The sequence below is a fragment of the Syzygium oleosum genome, unplaced genomic scaffold, assembly GCF_021117445.2.
Source record: "Syzygium oleosum isolate NSW1041296 unplaced genomic scaffold, Sole_v2.1 Sole_v2.04, whole genome shotgun sequence".
Lineage (NCBI taxonomy): Eukaryota > Viridiplantae > Streptophyta > Magnoliopsida > Myrtales > Myrtaceae > Syzygium > Syzygium oleosum.
The window spans coordinates 4016337-4033511 of record NW_026607488.1 but is presented as its reverse complement, the minus strand read 5'-3'; the positions used below and the strand labels follow the sequence as shown (position 1 = coordinate 4033511).

General features: G+C 36.6%; 1 protein-coding gene across 1 annotated transcript; it reads left to right on the top strand.

The window, feature by feature from the left end:
- The first annotated feature begins 6873 nt into the window (after nt 1-6873).
- On the top strand, nt 6874-15700 carry LOC115674335 (disease resistance protein RPV1-like). Its single transcript, XM_030596698.2, has 11 exons — nt 6874-7475; nt 7967-9074; nt 9239-9517; nt 9606-10070; nt 11373-11441; nt 11548-11695; nt 11848-12122; nt 12654-12794; nt 13567-13629; nt 14448-14630; nt 14959-15700. Exons 1-11 carry the CDS (start codon nt 6973-6975, stop codon nt 15316-15318), a joined length of 3594 nt encoding a protein of 1197 aa, XP_030452558.2. The 5' UTR covers nt 6874-6972; the 3' UTR covers nt 15319-15700.
- The last annotated feature ends 1475 nt before the right edge of the window (nt 15701-17175 follow it).

Below are 17175 nucleotides of genomic sequence, written 5' to 3'. Positions count from 1 at the left end.
GCATAATTAATTTTTTGGGTAAAATTAAAATAGGTGTCAGCAATTAGAAAACACATATTCAACCTAAATATGTTTTTTTAATTATCACACAATTCCAATCAATTCTTTTTTGGGTTTTCTTTTATTTAAATGAAAACTAACATACATGCAAGCTTAATTCTAGATGCAATGACATAGAAAATGTTATTTATTCTAAAATGGCATGATATTTAGCTACATGACCTAACTCTAATGACGAGCAAAAATTAATATGCAGCCACTCTACATGACATGCTATTCGGATTAAACGATCATGGACATGCATTTTCTAAATGACATGGGATTGATTACATGGTATAGCCCAATAACATGGCTATGGCATGGCGATGATGTGGCACGTGTGATGGCATGGCATATATGATGTGGCATGATGACGTGGCACGATGATATGGCATTTATGCACCTAATTCTACATGACATGCACATGATATTTTTGGATTTTTCATTAAAATTCGTAATTAGAAAATAATTAAAATAAATTACCTTGATTAAGACATTACCCAATTCATTTTAGGAATTAACTAGGCCAAATCCTAATTTAAATCAGGATATTATCTTAACAAGGTAAACCCATCTTAGCTTGCAATCTATATAGAAACTACCCTAATCTATTTAAGAAAAGTTATCTAAAATCTACCATATACATGCACGGTTATCTAAACTCTAATCAAATTTATTGTGAGATTTTTGTATTTTTTTTTATGGAACAATCAAATGAAGTTAATGATTCTTAGCAAAAATAAGCATCAAATTGGAAAGATAAGCATCAAATATTCCAATCAATTTAAATTTGAAACAAGTAAAACCGAGAATCATATCCTACGGCTTGAGAATCAGATTGTCTGATTGTCTGTGAGGTCGAGAATCATATCTTGGGCATGAGATCAGATTGTTGACCTACACACGTTGTTAAATTAGGAAAATTTCCTAATTGGACATGCCTAATATCTCGAAAAAATCAAAGTTAGATAACAATCTACTCAAAATAGGTAATAAAAATATTCAAAAATGATTCCGGGTAAGATTTCTCATCTATTTCGTGGATTGTTTCCAAGTTTCAATTGGCAATGGATGGCTAGTGAGGGTGGCCAGCACTGATGAGGTGTTCGGCCAAGGACAACCGCGGTGGTGCTCACTGTAAGGTTCAGCTAAGGAAGTATGGTGTAGCAGATGAATGGCTTGGCCAAGAGGATTCTCAGTCACTATTGGTTTCTTGGTTCGGCGGCACTAGGGCTCCGAGAGAACTTGCAAGATAGATTCAAAACATTGAGCTATGAAGGAGTCAGCGATGGCAGGAGCAACAGCTCGGCATTAGGACAGTGGCGACAGCCTTGTCCGAACAACAGTGATCACGCCATTGCAAGGGCTCGAAGCATCAACAGGTAGGGATAAGAACAGCTTGTCGATCGTTGCGGGATGAAGGGAAGCAATAGCATTATCACGGTGGCCGAAGGCAGAGAAGCAAGGACTACAACAGCTTCACGAAGGGCCAAGTAGCAACTGTCGTCCTTAGGGCGGGACGGCTGGCAAGGCACTACAGCAGGTGTGGGGCAACAATGGGGTGTAGCAGGCGGCTTGGTCAGGTTGTACAGTAGGATGAAGTAGCGGCTGAGGTAGGGGGCTAAGAGGTGGCCGAGACAGAAGGGTCACAAGGCTTGGCCCGGTCGCTGGGGGGAGACGAGGGGTCGTGGCTAAGGAAATTTGGAAAAGAGACTCTTCTCTTTTTTCTCTCTACTCAGTCGTGTATATCTATTGTGTGCTCTAAAAAATGAATTGCCCTCCCTCCCTCCGATTTGTAAAGACTTAATGATATTATGTAGCGTTAACTTAGGTCTTTCATTGGCTTTCAATTTAGGCCTTAATTTAATGGACTTTAATTTCTAAGGCCTAAGTCTAATTGAGCCTAAACGGATTAAAATTGATTAAACTGAGCTCAATTAGGCCCTCCTCCAATTCTTAAAATTTCGGCCAAGCATGTGTACATTGGGCTGGCCGAATTTCCTCCAATTATTGGCTCAATTAATGATAAGCTCGATCCCTTTAGGATTTATTCTGGTTAAATCCAAAGCTTTTAACTTTATAGTTTAAATCCAACTTAATTAAAGCTCAATATCCCTTATTTCTAGGCTTGTAACTTCAGCCACTTCTTCCTTTAGCCTAGCCGGATTTTTGTTTAAGTGTTAGCCCCAACCCACACGACTAATTTAGGTCCATTCACCATCGCCGGTCCGATGCAGATGCATTAATAGACTAAACTATATGATGAATGCTCCTAAAAACTATATGCTATGCAATTTAATTATAATATTTTTGTTTAAGGACTAAAAATTAGTCCCTAATTTTCTATGCAATTAGTTCTTAAATGGTTAATCAAAATTTAGGTGTCAATAATGCCACGTATGCTATGCCACGTCATCATGTTTGCCACGTCATCGCTATGTCATCATCCACACCATGTCATCAAAACATGTCATATTTGTCATATCATTTAGTGATCACATGTTAAGTCCACTTAGTTAAAATTGCATGCCTTGTTAGAATACTGTTAATTTATTCGCTTGTTATCAGAATTAAGTCATAATTTAGATCTAAGTTTGTATTACATGTATTGCATATAGCTTAACCTTCGTTTTAAGATAAATTGGAAAACCGAAAAATTGATTAATTGACTTGATGTGTTTGAATTTTGTTTTCTAGCAATTTATTTAAATGATTTGGTTTATTTAGTGTTATTTTAATTATTTAAGCACCCACATGATCACCCCTCACATGTTAGTGGCCAGGCTTAAAATCAATCCAAGTTGATTGCAAAATATTTTTTCGAAAATAAAAGAGAAAATGTATTGAAATGGTATTAGATTTATCTAGTGTAATCAAGTCCTCGTATCCATGATCTCTAGTTCATAGAAATAAAAAAATTTCCCACACTTTACATAGGTGTCTAATCAACCTGCCAATAACCGATTAGTGTTGACTCCTAAGTAAATTGATTTGCATGTTTAGTAAAATCCAAAAGTTGCGAATTGACATAGGCTTGAGAGAGCCCGAGTTAAGTGCAAATTTAGTAATTCATTAGATTTCCGCTGGATAATTCACTGAGGGAAGGTCGCGACAAGGTGTATGCATTTACTTTTATTCAAAAAAAAATATTAATCTAAAATACTTCTTAAAATGTGAAGAGAAGCATCTAGTGAAATGTATTTTTCGGAAGAGAGGTGTCTAGTTGTGCAAATATTAACAACATGCTATTTCAAAAACACATACCATCTAAACTTTTCATGCAATAATAAAGTAGATAATACCTTGATTGTCAGAGCTATTTCTGTTGGACCGGAGGAATAACAAATTTGAGAGTGGCAGAACAAACATATTGTTTAAAAAATAAATATAATCTAAAACTACCATTTAACGTGATAAAATGTCCGTTTAAAGTTTAAACACGTTATTTTGGATAGAGTTGCCAGTTCAATTGATTCACTATTCAAGACACGGGCGTTATTTCAATGAAATAAGCTGACCTTTAGCTATTGTGCTTCAACTTTCAACTAAACATTAAGTGGTAGGGTTTTTATCTCAATGAGTGGAGGAATACTAGAAATCACGGCAAAGAGACTTCTTAAAGAGTGTAATATAAGATATTATCACAAAAAAGAGAAGATACGTGTCTTGTCTTAATGTAATGTCTTCAAGAGAAGAATATCATACAAATATATAAAAGATGTAAAAAGATTAATTGTTAAATATTTGGCAATAAATTCATCTTCTATTATTCTGTATTATTTTTCATTGCAAAAAATGGTTGATTAGTAAAATATGAAATTGAAAGACCAAGTTTTAGAAGAATAACGATAAGAAAAATATGTAGGTGGAGAAAGGAAAATTAAATGATACCTAGGATCCGTTTGTTTCACATAAAATAAATGATTTGCAAAATATGTTCTAAAGAATAATCACTTATATCTCTTGAAATAATTAGGCAATAAAAATTATTTTCATTATCGACAACAGTTTATGTCAAAACATTTTCATTGATGATGAAAGTATTTTTTGTTCTTCATTTTTGCAAGTAATACGAGCAATCATTTTTAGGAAATATTTTCCAAATCATTCATTCCATGAAACAAACACACCCTTAAGCTCTCTTTATTTTGCAGAAAATAAATTATTTAGAAAATATTTTTCTGATAATGATCGCTTGTATCGCTCACAAAAATTAACAAATGAAAAATATTTTCATCATTCATGAAAATATTTAGATAAATTGTTATCGATAATGAAAATATTTTCCATTGATTAATTACTTCAAACAATAAAAATGATAATTTTTAAGAAAATATTTTTCAAATAATTTATTTTTCGCAAAATAGACAAAGCCTTAATAAATGGTTCTCTTCTTTTCTCTCTCGTCTTGTGACACCTCTATTTTTTCTTTTTTTATTCTTCTGCACATGGCTCACGTAACCTTTGCCCCATGATAAGGACGAATGATCCAGCAAAACAAGTCAGAAAAAGCTCGATGAAGATTACCAATTTTCACCGCAAGAATCAGAAGTTTGCACCAGATAAAACCACTAGGGAATCAGAAAGTTCAATTATTTCTTTTGTTTGGGTTTAAATAATGTCGAATTAGCTCTGTTGTGATTGGTGGTAACTGAAAAAATCATTCACGTTCGAAAAAGGACTGATGGAATGCCAAGTGAGTATCTTTAGGGCCTAATAGTTAATAAACTGCGAAAACGAAAAGACTAATGATAGTATCTACTTGATAAAAAAAATTATTTTTTTTTTTTGATGACCCAGGGAACCCCCGCACGGCCGACAGCCGGGAGGTAAATCCTAGGGGCGACACGTGCTAGCCACCACACACGTGCACCGATTAAGTCACCCTGCGGCACCCGGGATTCGAACACTCAACGTTTTGCGAAAGGAAAAGTGCGCGCTCCAGCGGCGCCACCCAGGCGGGTGGTTGATAAAAAAAAAAATTTGTTGATTCCTTCATTATTGGTAAAATGATCACCCAATTAAACCAATTCCTCTATTTTTTATTTTCCATTAGTGCACACTACCTTTGTTGACACTTGAATTGTTGGCCGATAAATCATACATGTATTCTTGTAAATAAAATTGAAAAAGAAATTAAGAATTAGATAATAGAAAAAAAAAGATAATAAAAATTTGAATAAACACCGAATAGAAAGGCCGATTCTAGTAGATTAGGGAAGAAGAGAGGTCAAACGCACGAAAAGAAAAACGTAGGCGTCCAGAGAAAAGAAATGGAAATAATAAGAAAACATATGATAAAAGAAAAAAAAGTATATAAAGATAATAACGAGAGAGAGGAAGAAAAGAATAAAAAGGCTGAATTAGGGTTGAGTGAGAATTGGGCTGAATCTTGTTCTAGTAAAGTTGGGCATGATCTGGTTTTAGGGAGCTTGGGCATGGCTTAGTTTCGGTGGGTTTGGGCAGAGTTAGACTTTGGTGGTTTGAGTTTAAGTCCATTGAAAAGGCTTGTAATGAAAAGCCTATTGTGTGCATGGCCCAGATCCACAAAGCCCTAGTTTAGTCCATGTTCGGACTTCCGTGTCCCTTTTGATTAAAAATAAAAATAAAAAATAAAAAATCGAAAAAACAAAATTTTGAAAAAGATCATAAAAATAGGCCTTGATTAGATTGTTAGATGTTAGTATTAGATTTAGTTTAGTGTCATTTAGTTAATATTCATATACTTTAGGGAATTTCATGGTATTCACTAAGTTCAGTTTGGACTTAGATAGATTAGCCTTTTTAAAAAAATTGAATTTGATTCAATTTTTTTAGCTCATGGGATTGCTGTGTTGGGGCTTAATAACTAGATTGTGTGATATTCTTTGTCCGACATTTTGTAGGATTATCTTATTGCACTTTATCTTTTACTCGCCTTTTATTACTACTCTTGATGCGCTTGTGATTTCACTTATATTGATTTTTGTGTTGAGATTTGTTTTTCTTAGTTGGAAGGTTAGGTTACACATTAGGATTATATATATAAGCATTGCATGGACACTCACCGAACGAGAATTTTAGGACTCATAATTGGATAAAGGCCGCATGAGACACTTAGCTAATAACCCATCAAGTTAGATACCGAAAGCACATTAACACCAAGTTTCGAATCTAGATTTCTGATTACGTATAAAGTGAGATATTCTCCAAATTTTACTTGGTTTCTAGCCGACCAAAGATAAATCAACTAAAATGAATATGCCAACATCGTCCTAGATAAAGGTTTGGGAGAATTTACGCCGGTTGCAGATAGTTGATCCCCAACTCAGCGTAATCTCTATGTATCCATAAAAAATTTAAAAATTTGAAACTCATGACGCTTTCACTTTAGGGGAACCATACCTCATGGTATGTTGATTGGACAGCGAAAAAGCACACGTGCTTGGCAGTTGATTGTGTTGAACATGCTGTACAATTCATTCTGCTGCACTGTCCGCCCATGCTCACATGCCTCGGCCATCTCTTCTCCCTTTGCTAGCGTCCAAAGTAAAAAATCTCTCTTTCTCTATCCATGGGCACTTCCCATGTGCCGCCTCACCGCACTATCCTTCCCCTTCTCCTCTTGATTCTTTTATTTGATTTTTGTTTTTATTCAAAGTAGAAGAACTCCTGATTGGCCTTTATAGTCTCCCGAGGAGTCTTTAAAAATTTCCAAACTTGTCAAAAAGTCTGGGACACCTCACCGTTGTCTACTTGCTAATGCAGAACGTTAGGTGGAAAATAGACAACTCCCTTTTACTTTAAAGTGAGCCGGCCAAGCTTTTTAAGTATTGGCTCTCCCTGCCTCGTTCATATCCAAAACCTCAGCTCATTTCTTAGCTAGGCCACGCAACATCAACCTTTTTTCTCTTTAGGTGAGAGACAAATCTGGAAGTAGTAAGCTTCCTACCTATGGCAAACTCAGAGGCCGGAACGAGTAGTGATGCTGCACGAGCATCAAGAGATGAGTACCAAGTGTTTTTGAGTTTTAGAAGATCCGATACTCGTCATGGATTCACAGACTTCCTTTACCACAACTTGGTAGATGCCGGAGTCTGTGTATTCAAGGACGATGATGAACTTCGCATTGGCAAGGTGATTAGTGAGAATCTTCTACATGCTATCAACAACTCCATACTCTATATACCCATATTCTCTCGGACTTATGTTTTCAGTAAATTGTGCCTCCAAGAGCTTTCACTCATAGTAGAAAATGTCTCTAAGTCGGAGGACCAAAAAATTATCATTCCCATTTTTCTTGATGTGGAACCTGAGGATGTCAAACTTAAGACTCCACTTTATAGCATTGCCTTCGAGAAACACAAGGAGGACTTTCCTGAGGAAGTCGAAGCGTGGAGAAAGGCTCTCTCAGAAGTCGATGAAATCAAGGGATGGAACGTGAAAAAGGACCAAAGGTAATACTCATTTAAGATCCCTACCTATTTCTTCTTTTTTCTGTTTGGGATGCAGCGTTGCCCTGTGATATGATTTCTTTTTTTTTTTTAACGGAAAATGTAGAAAACAACCGGCAATTGCTTCTCTGATTCAACTTTACGTCCTCTGCTTTTAACTTCTTCCCTAAAATTTTCCCCTGCGATGTCAATAACTTCAATTTGATCTTCATTCTCACTTATCAAAATAAACAATCAGCATCTTGTGACGGAAATTTCAACCCAAAAATTCAGTTTGCCCATGTGATAAGAGTATCAGTTTCCATTTTCCATTTATGGGGAAAAGACGAAAAACATCATAGAGGTGCCGACTTTATTTTATATACATTTGTGAGTTCTCCTCAAGAAACACCAATTACACAAGGAAACTAGGATTCTGGGAAGAAAAATCATGTGTGATGCGTGGGTAAGAAATTAATCTAGTCAACTAATGAGAGCGCTTTTGTACATGGCAGCCCAGGAGCGATTGTCAAATTAGTTGTTGAAAAGGTTTTGGAGAAGCTGGAGATAAAACGAAAATCAGTGACTGACCATTTACTTGGACTTGATAATCGGGTAAAACACTTGATGGAGTTATTAGATGTTGACCATCGGGATGTGCGGCTCATTGGAATTTATGGAAAGGGTGGTATCGGTAAAACATCTGTTGCCAAGGTTATTTTCAATCAACTATCTTCCCACTTTGGAAAGTGTTGTAGCTTTATTGAGAACGTTCGAGAAAGCTCGTTGACCATGGAGGGCTTAGTCCAGTTGCAAAGGAAATTTCTATCTGACATTGCTGGTTTTGGATCTGCCGAACGACTAATGGATAGTGAACAAACAATGAGTAGGATTGAAGACACACTCAGCACTAAGAAGGTCCTTGTAGTTATGGATGATGTTGATAAAAAAGAACACATTAAGAAACTAATAGGAGGTTATTCATTACATTCAGGATCTAGGATAATCATTACAGCGAGAAACAAGATTGCTATGAATGTTAAGGGACTTAAAGAAGAAATTCTGTGGTATGAGATGCCAAAGATGGATGATGGTCCTGCACTTCGGCTTTTTTGTCGGCATGCCTTTGGTAGAGAATTTCCGTCAGATGATTATCATGGGCTTTCAAGTAAAATTGTCTCAAGTACAAGAGGGCTTCCTTTGTCGATAGAAGTAATAGGTTCGTTACTTAATGGGAAAGACGAAGCATTTTGGAAAAAAACACTGGTCAGGTTAAGGGAAGTACCTAAAGAAGACATTCTAGAGATGTTGAGGATTAGCTATGATAGCCTAGACAAATATCAGCAACAAATTTTTCTCGATATAGCATGCTTCTTTTTCAATGAAAATAAGACCGATGCAATTTACATGTGGGCCGAGTGTCAATTTTATCCCATGAGAGGACTTAAAGTCCTTACTGATAGGTGCTTGATAAAGACATTGGATAGTGATAGGATCTGGATGCATGATCAATTAATAGACTTGGGAAGGCGTATTGTTCGTCAAGAAAGTCCATTCAATCCAGGAAAGTGCAGTAGGTTGTGGAATGCAAAAGAGGCCCTTGAAATCATAAGAACCAAAAAGGTAAGTAAGAAATGTCCCATTTTCAAATAGAAGTTGTACATCATAGAATTAAAATTCCCTTTATGTTTAGATCTTTATCAATTTTTCCTCCCATTCAAGTTGTAAAACATAATAGTTGGAAATTTACAAACTTCTTCCTATCATTTTAAAAATTTCACTTGCAGAGGAAGGACAAGGTTCAAGCACTTAAGATAATTAGATTTGGTGACTCCATAGAGATTACAGATGAAGACTTTGAAAGGTTACAAAACCTAAGATTCCTCGAGCTAAACTGGGGAACTTATGCTGGGGACTTTGCAAGATGTCATTCAAATTTGAGATGGTTTTCTTGGCATTCTCCTCGGGACTTTAGGGCAGACAATATGTACTTGGACCGTCTTGTTGTTTGTAAACTTGACACTATTGACTTCAAGGACGACTCGAAAGCATGGGACTTAATCAAGGTAAATTACATGTTTTGATTTTAGTCTAACAGTTCCCGTGTGTACTATGCAATGGTTCTTACACCTAAAATGCCATCCATTTTCACAGAGGGCACAAACTTTGAAAGTTCTATCTATTACTCGGTGTTCTGGCCTAACGACAATCCCAGACTTCTCCAATTGCTCACGTTTAGAAAGGTTGACTCTTGCGGACTGCTTCAGTCTAGAGAGAATTGAGAGCTTCATTGGGGATATAGGGTCGTTGATTGAGTTAAAGATCGAAGAGTGTAGGGGTCTCATAGATTTGCCTGAAGAACTTGGGGCACTGGTGAAGCTTAGGCACTTCTCGTTGTTGGGATGTAGAGGGTTGAGAGAACTTCCAGGCTCACTTGGAAATTTAACCTCATTGACAAAGTTGGACTTATCAGGTACGAGCATTGCCAAACTTCCAAACTCCATTGGAAAGTTGGAATTATCAGGTACAAGCATTGCCAAACCTCCTGGAATGCCTTTGTTGAGTTATGGACAGGAGATTCCTCTGGATACATCAAACTTTGAATCCAAGTCAGACAAGGTGCGGCATATTCTTCATCAATATTCATCAATATACAGTAGACGTACATGAATTGATTTGTTTTAGTTTCAGTTTGATGCTATAATTCGGTTAAACATCACAAATTGTAAAAAGTTAAACAGTACTCTGAAATTTACATGCACAAAAATATATTTTTTCAATCCAACAACGAAAAACTATCAGAGACATCTTTAAATGATTTCAAATACATGAGTGTTCTTCTGACATATTCTTTGTAATTTGAAATGTTGTTTTGTATAAATTAAGTAAAAACACATATAGAAGTATTATAAACTGTAATTTTTAAGTTTATTTTTTGTTATATAACCGAGTGTTGGACATTATGTAATATTATATGTGCTTATTTTGATGTCACAATGTTTAGCAATAATTGCCCTCTTGAACTTTGATACTGTTACACAATAGTCCGCAAACTTTGAAAAATTATAGATTACCAACAACCCCCCCCCCCCCCCAAAAAAAAAAAATCTTTGATTTACTGTTGCATCCATTAATTTTTCAGTCTGCATAGTCATTGAGTGTTACTTAAAATGGACTGCCTAACTTTTCTTGATCGAATTTTCTCAACTAGTTTTATCAACCATGCATCATTTTGTATTTTCTTAACTTCATAAACCATGGAATAAATGTTACTGTGCTTTAAATGAGTTAGTGCATTTTCAGTTAACATGTCACGGTCATACAAACGGAAAAAGTAATGGCTGAAACAAAATTGAAAGTTTGGAAAGTAATCTATAATTTTTCAAAGTTTGTGTGGTACTGTGCAGCAGTGCCAAAGTTTAGGAGGTTAATATGATATTTTCAAAGTGCGGAGCAATTATGCATATACCGAGTTTCTTTGGTTCAGAACTTTCATTAAATATCATTACCCATGACTTTCAGTAATGTATGACCTGATATATTCTGTTAAGCATTCCAAAGCCTTCAAAGGGCGAGAAATAGTTACTTAAGTCCCTTACAAAAAATAAAAAGAAAATTCAATAATGAACCGTTAAAATGTATGTGGAATACGGATTCTTGTATTTTGTTAGTATCTAAATAAAAAAAACGTAAAATGAACATGGGTGGAATATGAATATGCTTGTGCGAGTAAAGGAAGAAATAAAATTTAGAAGAAAGCCTTGCATGTTAGAGGAAGCAAGCTTTGCTTCCTTCTTTTGGCCAAATATCCCCCTTTCTTTAGCCACCCGATATCCAACCAAAAGAAAAGAAACCAATATTTTTTGTTGCACAGTAATTACTTTACTCTCTCTCGCTCACTCTCTCACTTTACTGACAAAGACTGGCGGCGGGGAAAAGGCAACATTATGGGGGAGGAGCAAAGAATCTTGCAACCAGGAAATGGAAAAGGTGAGTTATTGATTAGTTGAGCCGATAGTGAGCCGATTCTCTTGTTAGTCATTTTATTTCCTCATGTTAATGAGCCATAGTCAATCTCCATATGGAGTGGTTTCAGGTGAAATTCGGATTCCTTCCAACCGAGGAAGAACTTGTTAATAACTACTTGATGAGCAAGGTACTTGGACACACCGATGGTGGCGTCATCCCCGAGCTCGAGGATTTCTATGCACAAGATCCTTGGGATTTACCTAGATTGTATCAAAGTGAGTTTCATGCGTCTACTCCCTTCCCTTTTGCTTTGGTATGAATTTCTTTTATCGTATTAGCAATTACACATTGAAAAGTTGTTCGTACATTGTTTCACTTATAGTGTTTTGATAAGTAGTCCTAATTTTTTTGCCGTGTATGCGTGCAGAAATATCGAATATTCCATCGGATGGGTGGGATTGGTACTTCTTTTGCCCTTCTCCTTACCTAGCTCAAAATAGCGACAGGGTCAAAAGGCAAACAAGAAGCGGTAAATGGAAAATCACATGCCTAAAGGACAAGATAAAAACTCGAGACACAAAGGCTTTAATAGGCACCAAAAGGATATTGGTCTTTTACAAGGGTCGCACCAAAACTGGATGGGTGATGCATGAGTATCACATGAATCCCAATCTTCTTAATGGATACTCCTCAGCTCTTCAGGTTCCCGTTTGATCTATCTACGATTTCTCTTATAATTTTCATTTGCAAAAAAAATTAGCGAGGAATAAACAGGCTGAAGAAAGTAGGATGATGATTCCTTTGAACTATGACATAACATCAATGGCTTTCAACAAAATGAGCCAATTAACTACTTAGGGTTGGCACAATTGGTTGCGGCACCAATGGTTTTCAATCTAGGAGCTAAAGGTCACCCATTCAAATCTTGACAACCGCATGTAAACTGCTCTGAATTAGAAGAATTTGCATAGGCCAAAAGCCTACATTTTATTGGTTCATTGGACTTGCACGATGATCCATGAGCTTAGCCCAACCTTATGCTCATGCCCTGGATTATAAACAGAAAAGAATGAGCTAATTATACTCTTGTATCATGTTATTATTATTTGTTTTTGTTGTGACCATGTGACATATACTTTTCAGGTTGTGTCTTTCATTTACATCCCGCATTGTATTAAAAGTGAAGCTTTCAGATTCTACTGACTCTAATCTTTGTTACAATTATAATTGCAGATACCATATATCCTTTGTCGCTTGAAGAGGAAACCAAGTGAAAGCTTGGAGATTTCCCCAAGTTTTGAAGTAGGTTCAAGTGTAACTCATGACACTCCAGTTGCTTCTCAACATGGGTTGACAGAGGAGACAGACCAGGAGGTAAATAACTGAAAGGACCGAACCTCTTTTCTGGATTTTTCTTCTGTTAGTCACTTATCTCTACTTCCATTTTTGGTGTTGGATATTTGCGGTTCCTAAAGCAACCTTTCCTCCCTCTTTTGAGGTTCCCGTTTTCTGTTGCATGGTTTGGTTCTTTAATATTGCCAGTAAACACATTTAATTATTCTTTAAATAATTAATTCATAAAAATTGCTTTCACAGATAAGATACTATATAATAAATCATATATTATATATTTCAAAAACATCATATCATGTCTTTGTCTACTGGTTCCTTTTATTTTGCAATAGGCATAATGAATGTACAAATTTCAAATTATGCATTTAAAAATTGTAATGATGAATTATTCCATCTGATTATTGCATTACTAAGCCGTGGAGAAATTAATGCCAAATGATTTGATCACATTTATACAAAAGAAAAAAAAAAGCTCATTAGATTATGTCGGGGTGTTGCCACATGGGAAAATGAATGATGAACAAGGGGCAACTAATTTGTGGTATATATGTTCGATAATCTGTGTGATATTATAGTGATCCATCTCCTGCAACTTGTTAGTATCTACCAAAAACATGTAAAATAAGCATAAATGCAATATGAATAGGTACTCTTGTGCTAGTAGAGGAAGGGAAAAAATGTAAAAGAAAGTCTTGTGTGTTAGAGGAAGCCATTTAAAGTCGCCATTTTTCGTTGCACCGTAATTGCGTTACTCACTCACTCTGTCTCATTCTCTCTCACTTCACGGACAAAGACTGAAGGCGGGGAAAGTTCCACAGCGACGAGCGAAGAATATTGCACTGAGGAACAGGAAAAGGTAAAGGAAAAGGAGAAGCTGAGTGATTAGTGGAGACGATTGTGAGCTGATTCTCTTGTTTCTTCTCTTAGGTTGCTCATTTTATTTCCTTACACGAGTCACTCATCTCTACTTCCTTTTCTGGTATTGGATATTTGCGATTCCTGAAGCCATCTTTCCTCCCTCTTTTGAAGTTGCCATCTTCTGTTCTACTTTAACTACTTACTTGGGTTGCGTACTCCATTCTATTTTAGTTACTTATCCCTACTTGACTCTTTTTGGTATTGGATAGTTTTGGTTCTTTAAAATTGCCAGTAAAAACTCATTTAATCATTCTTTAAATATTTAAAAATTTGCTTTTGTAGATAAGATATCAGATAATAGATAAGAGATTACAAATTATAGATTTCAAAAAATCATGCGATGTCTTTGTCTAGTAATTTTTATATTTTGCAATAGGCATAATTAATCCACAAGATTAACATTATACATATAATAACAGTAAGTATGCCATGGAGAAATTAATGTCAACCACATACAGACTTTAATTTATGACAGAAAGAGACACTAATTAATTTTGAAGCATATTACTCTAGATTAAGAAAAATACAACCACATACAGACTTTCATAAATGCATTTGAAACAATGTGTCCCATGGTTATGGATTCTTTATTTGAAAAGTAGAAAATAGAACTAGTCAAGAGCACTGAAAATTGATGTTATTTGTGCCGAAGGTCTCTGTTCACCCCTTGTTTATGTTGTATGAGGTGCTCTGTTGCATAATAGATACATATCTGAATTCTGGATTATGCCATCTAAGAGATCTTGGATTGGGCAGGCTTATCCTTTTGTCGTACAAGGGCAGGCTCATCCTTTTGCCGGAAATCCCTTTGCCCTTGACCGGGCTGACCAGGCAGAAGGGCCTATTTATGTGAATGCTAAGCAATATCAGGGGATTTTGAGACGAAGACAAGCACGTGCTAAAGCTGAGGCTCAAAACAAGCTGATCAAAGCTAGAAAGGTAAAATGCATTTTTTATGCTTTTTGATTTGGAAGTTCTCTCTGGCCTTTGCCAGTTATAAAAATTGGATATGAAGGTTTTTTTGATTTGAAGGTATTCTGCTCGTGTTTGCTTCCTTAGTCACATGCTATATTGACATTAAATGCTATTTTTAGGAAATTCTATTTTGCGGGAAATAGTCTGACGGCATACTTAATCCTCGTTACAGATTTTGCAGCTATCTCAGCATTTAATCCATTGGGGATAAACTTAATTGATATCTTTTCTTTGCTTGTTCTCTGATATGGTGTCATTCCTTTCTCTTGTCTTGGTTTAATTGGATCTATAGCCGTATCTTCATGTGTCGCGGCACCTGCATGCCATGAGAAGACCCAGGGGGAGTGGAGGGCGGTTTCTTAATATAAGTAAAACCAATGCTTCGAATGATGCAGCTGAAGAGAAGGGCACGAACTCTGGTCCGGCTCTGTCTTCCCAATCTGCCAGTTCATTGGGCTCTGAACCTTTGGCACCCGACTCCTCTGAAACCTGGGAATCATCTAGTAGTCACATGGCAGGAAGGTCGCAAGCAAGGGTGTCAACCGTTCCGTTCGGTACCGGTTTTCGGGGACTCCAAATTGAACCGAACCATTCGGGTGAGCAGCTGAACCGAACCGAACTGAATCGCGACCTGAACAAAATACGACCCTAGTTCGGTTCGGTTTTTCGGTTTTCTCTTTTTCTTTTTTATGAGAAAAACACCTTTTCTATTCTAATTTACTTTTCTTGTGTTTGTTTTGTTTTTATTTGGGTGGGGGCAGGGGACTAGACTAGTCTGGTCTAAAAAAAGTAGAATAAAAGAACAGCTGAACTAATTTACATAATTATGACCAAAATAAACGGGGAAAAAACAAAGGGTGGCTCCTCAATGGGTGTGTAATCTGTATTGTAAGAGCAACTTAGCAGAGTTAAAAATAAGAGGGAAGACACTTTATCATTTACATAATTCAATTCGCTTGCAGTTGCTCTTGTTGGTGGGGCGTCAATTCGTTTGAGTTTCATTTTTAACATGATGTAGTCTCGAGTTGCATCTCCTTCCGCTGCTGCTTTGTAAAGCGACCTCTCAATTTTACTCTGAAGCAGATCCGGGTTTCATAATCGCGTTTTGCTTTTAGCTTTTGGCTTTAAGACGGCCAGGAAAATTAATTCCTTTCGAACATCAACATCCTTGACAGAACCATTGTCTTGTTGACCAGTAGAAATTCTTTAAATTTGTTGACCATGTTATTAGCCCACAAAAACAATATAACATTATTAGTTCATATATCGGCACAAATGAATGTAGTTTTGATTGGTGTACATCATGTATAGATAAAACCTTAGGCATTTTAGTCCACATGCATGTTGTTACCGGTGAAAACATATATATTTAAAAGTTACGGATTCGTATGCCGCTTGTGGCTTGGTACGGATTTATAAACTCTTACATTCAATATAATATATCTTTTAGCCTATTGTCGGGCTCTGTCATTGGTAACAATACCAAGTGTACTTAAAAGTTACGTATGTGCTGATTTATACGAGGTCCGCGGCTTGGTTTCTCGATCCGGCAACGATTGTGTGTACTTATAAGCATGAGAACTAATTTTATAAGGTTTTAGGAGGAGATAAATTGATGTTACTTCGTCTATTGGCATGCTTCGTTCCATGGCTAAAATAGAGCTACTTAGGATGCGTATAATAACCATTTTGTTCCAGAAATAGATTTTTGGCTTTTACTATTTATATTTCTTGGAAGAGTTTCTAAATAGAGATATGCGTTCGACAACGAAATAATTTTTTTTTTCTCAGAACAGAAATTCGTTTGATAACAACACAAAATTTCTCTTTCTTACACTCTTTGTCATTCATTGACGGGAGGCCGGCGGTCGGCAAGGGGTGGCGGTGGTCGGTGGCCAACAACGGGAGGTGGTGGTCGATGGGAGGCCAGCAGGGGGTGGCAGGTGGCTAGCAGTCGTTGGGCGGCCGCAGGGGGTGGCAGTGGTCGGCATCGGGAGGCGGCGGCCGATCGGTAGCGGGCGGTGGCGGGAGAGTAGGGCGAGCAATGAAAAGAGTTTCTGTTTCACTTTTTGTTCTAGAATAGAAAAGTATAAAATTTTTACTTCTTATTTTTGATCCAAACCTATTTCTGGATTAAAAAATTGTTCCAGAAATAGAAAAATGAAATTGTTTTACCAAACGGATATATGTTCCAAACCTGTTCCCAGGAACAGGAAAATTTGAAAAACAGAGAAACCATGTGGTTATCATACGCGTCCATAATATGGATCATTGGGTCAAAGGATTGGCTTGGCGACTTGACCGGCACCAATAGACATGTCCATGCTCTCCGAGGATCGAGCCTGCACATGAATTTTGAACCATCAACGCCCCATTTAATGGAAAATGTCAATTCGCGTTGGCCCGGAAAAAACAGTCTCTTTGGATCCTATCTACTAATCTCGAATATCTTCTATGTGTGATGAAATTCAGGTCCTCATTTATTATTTTGTATTCGTTGGGTTGACTG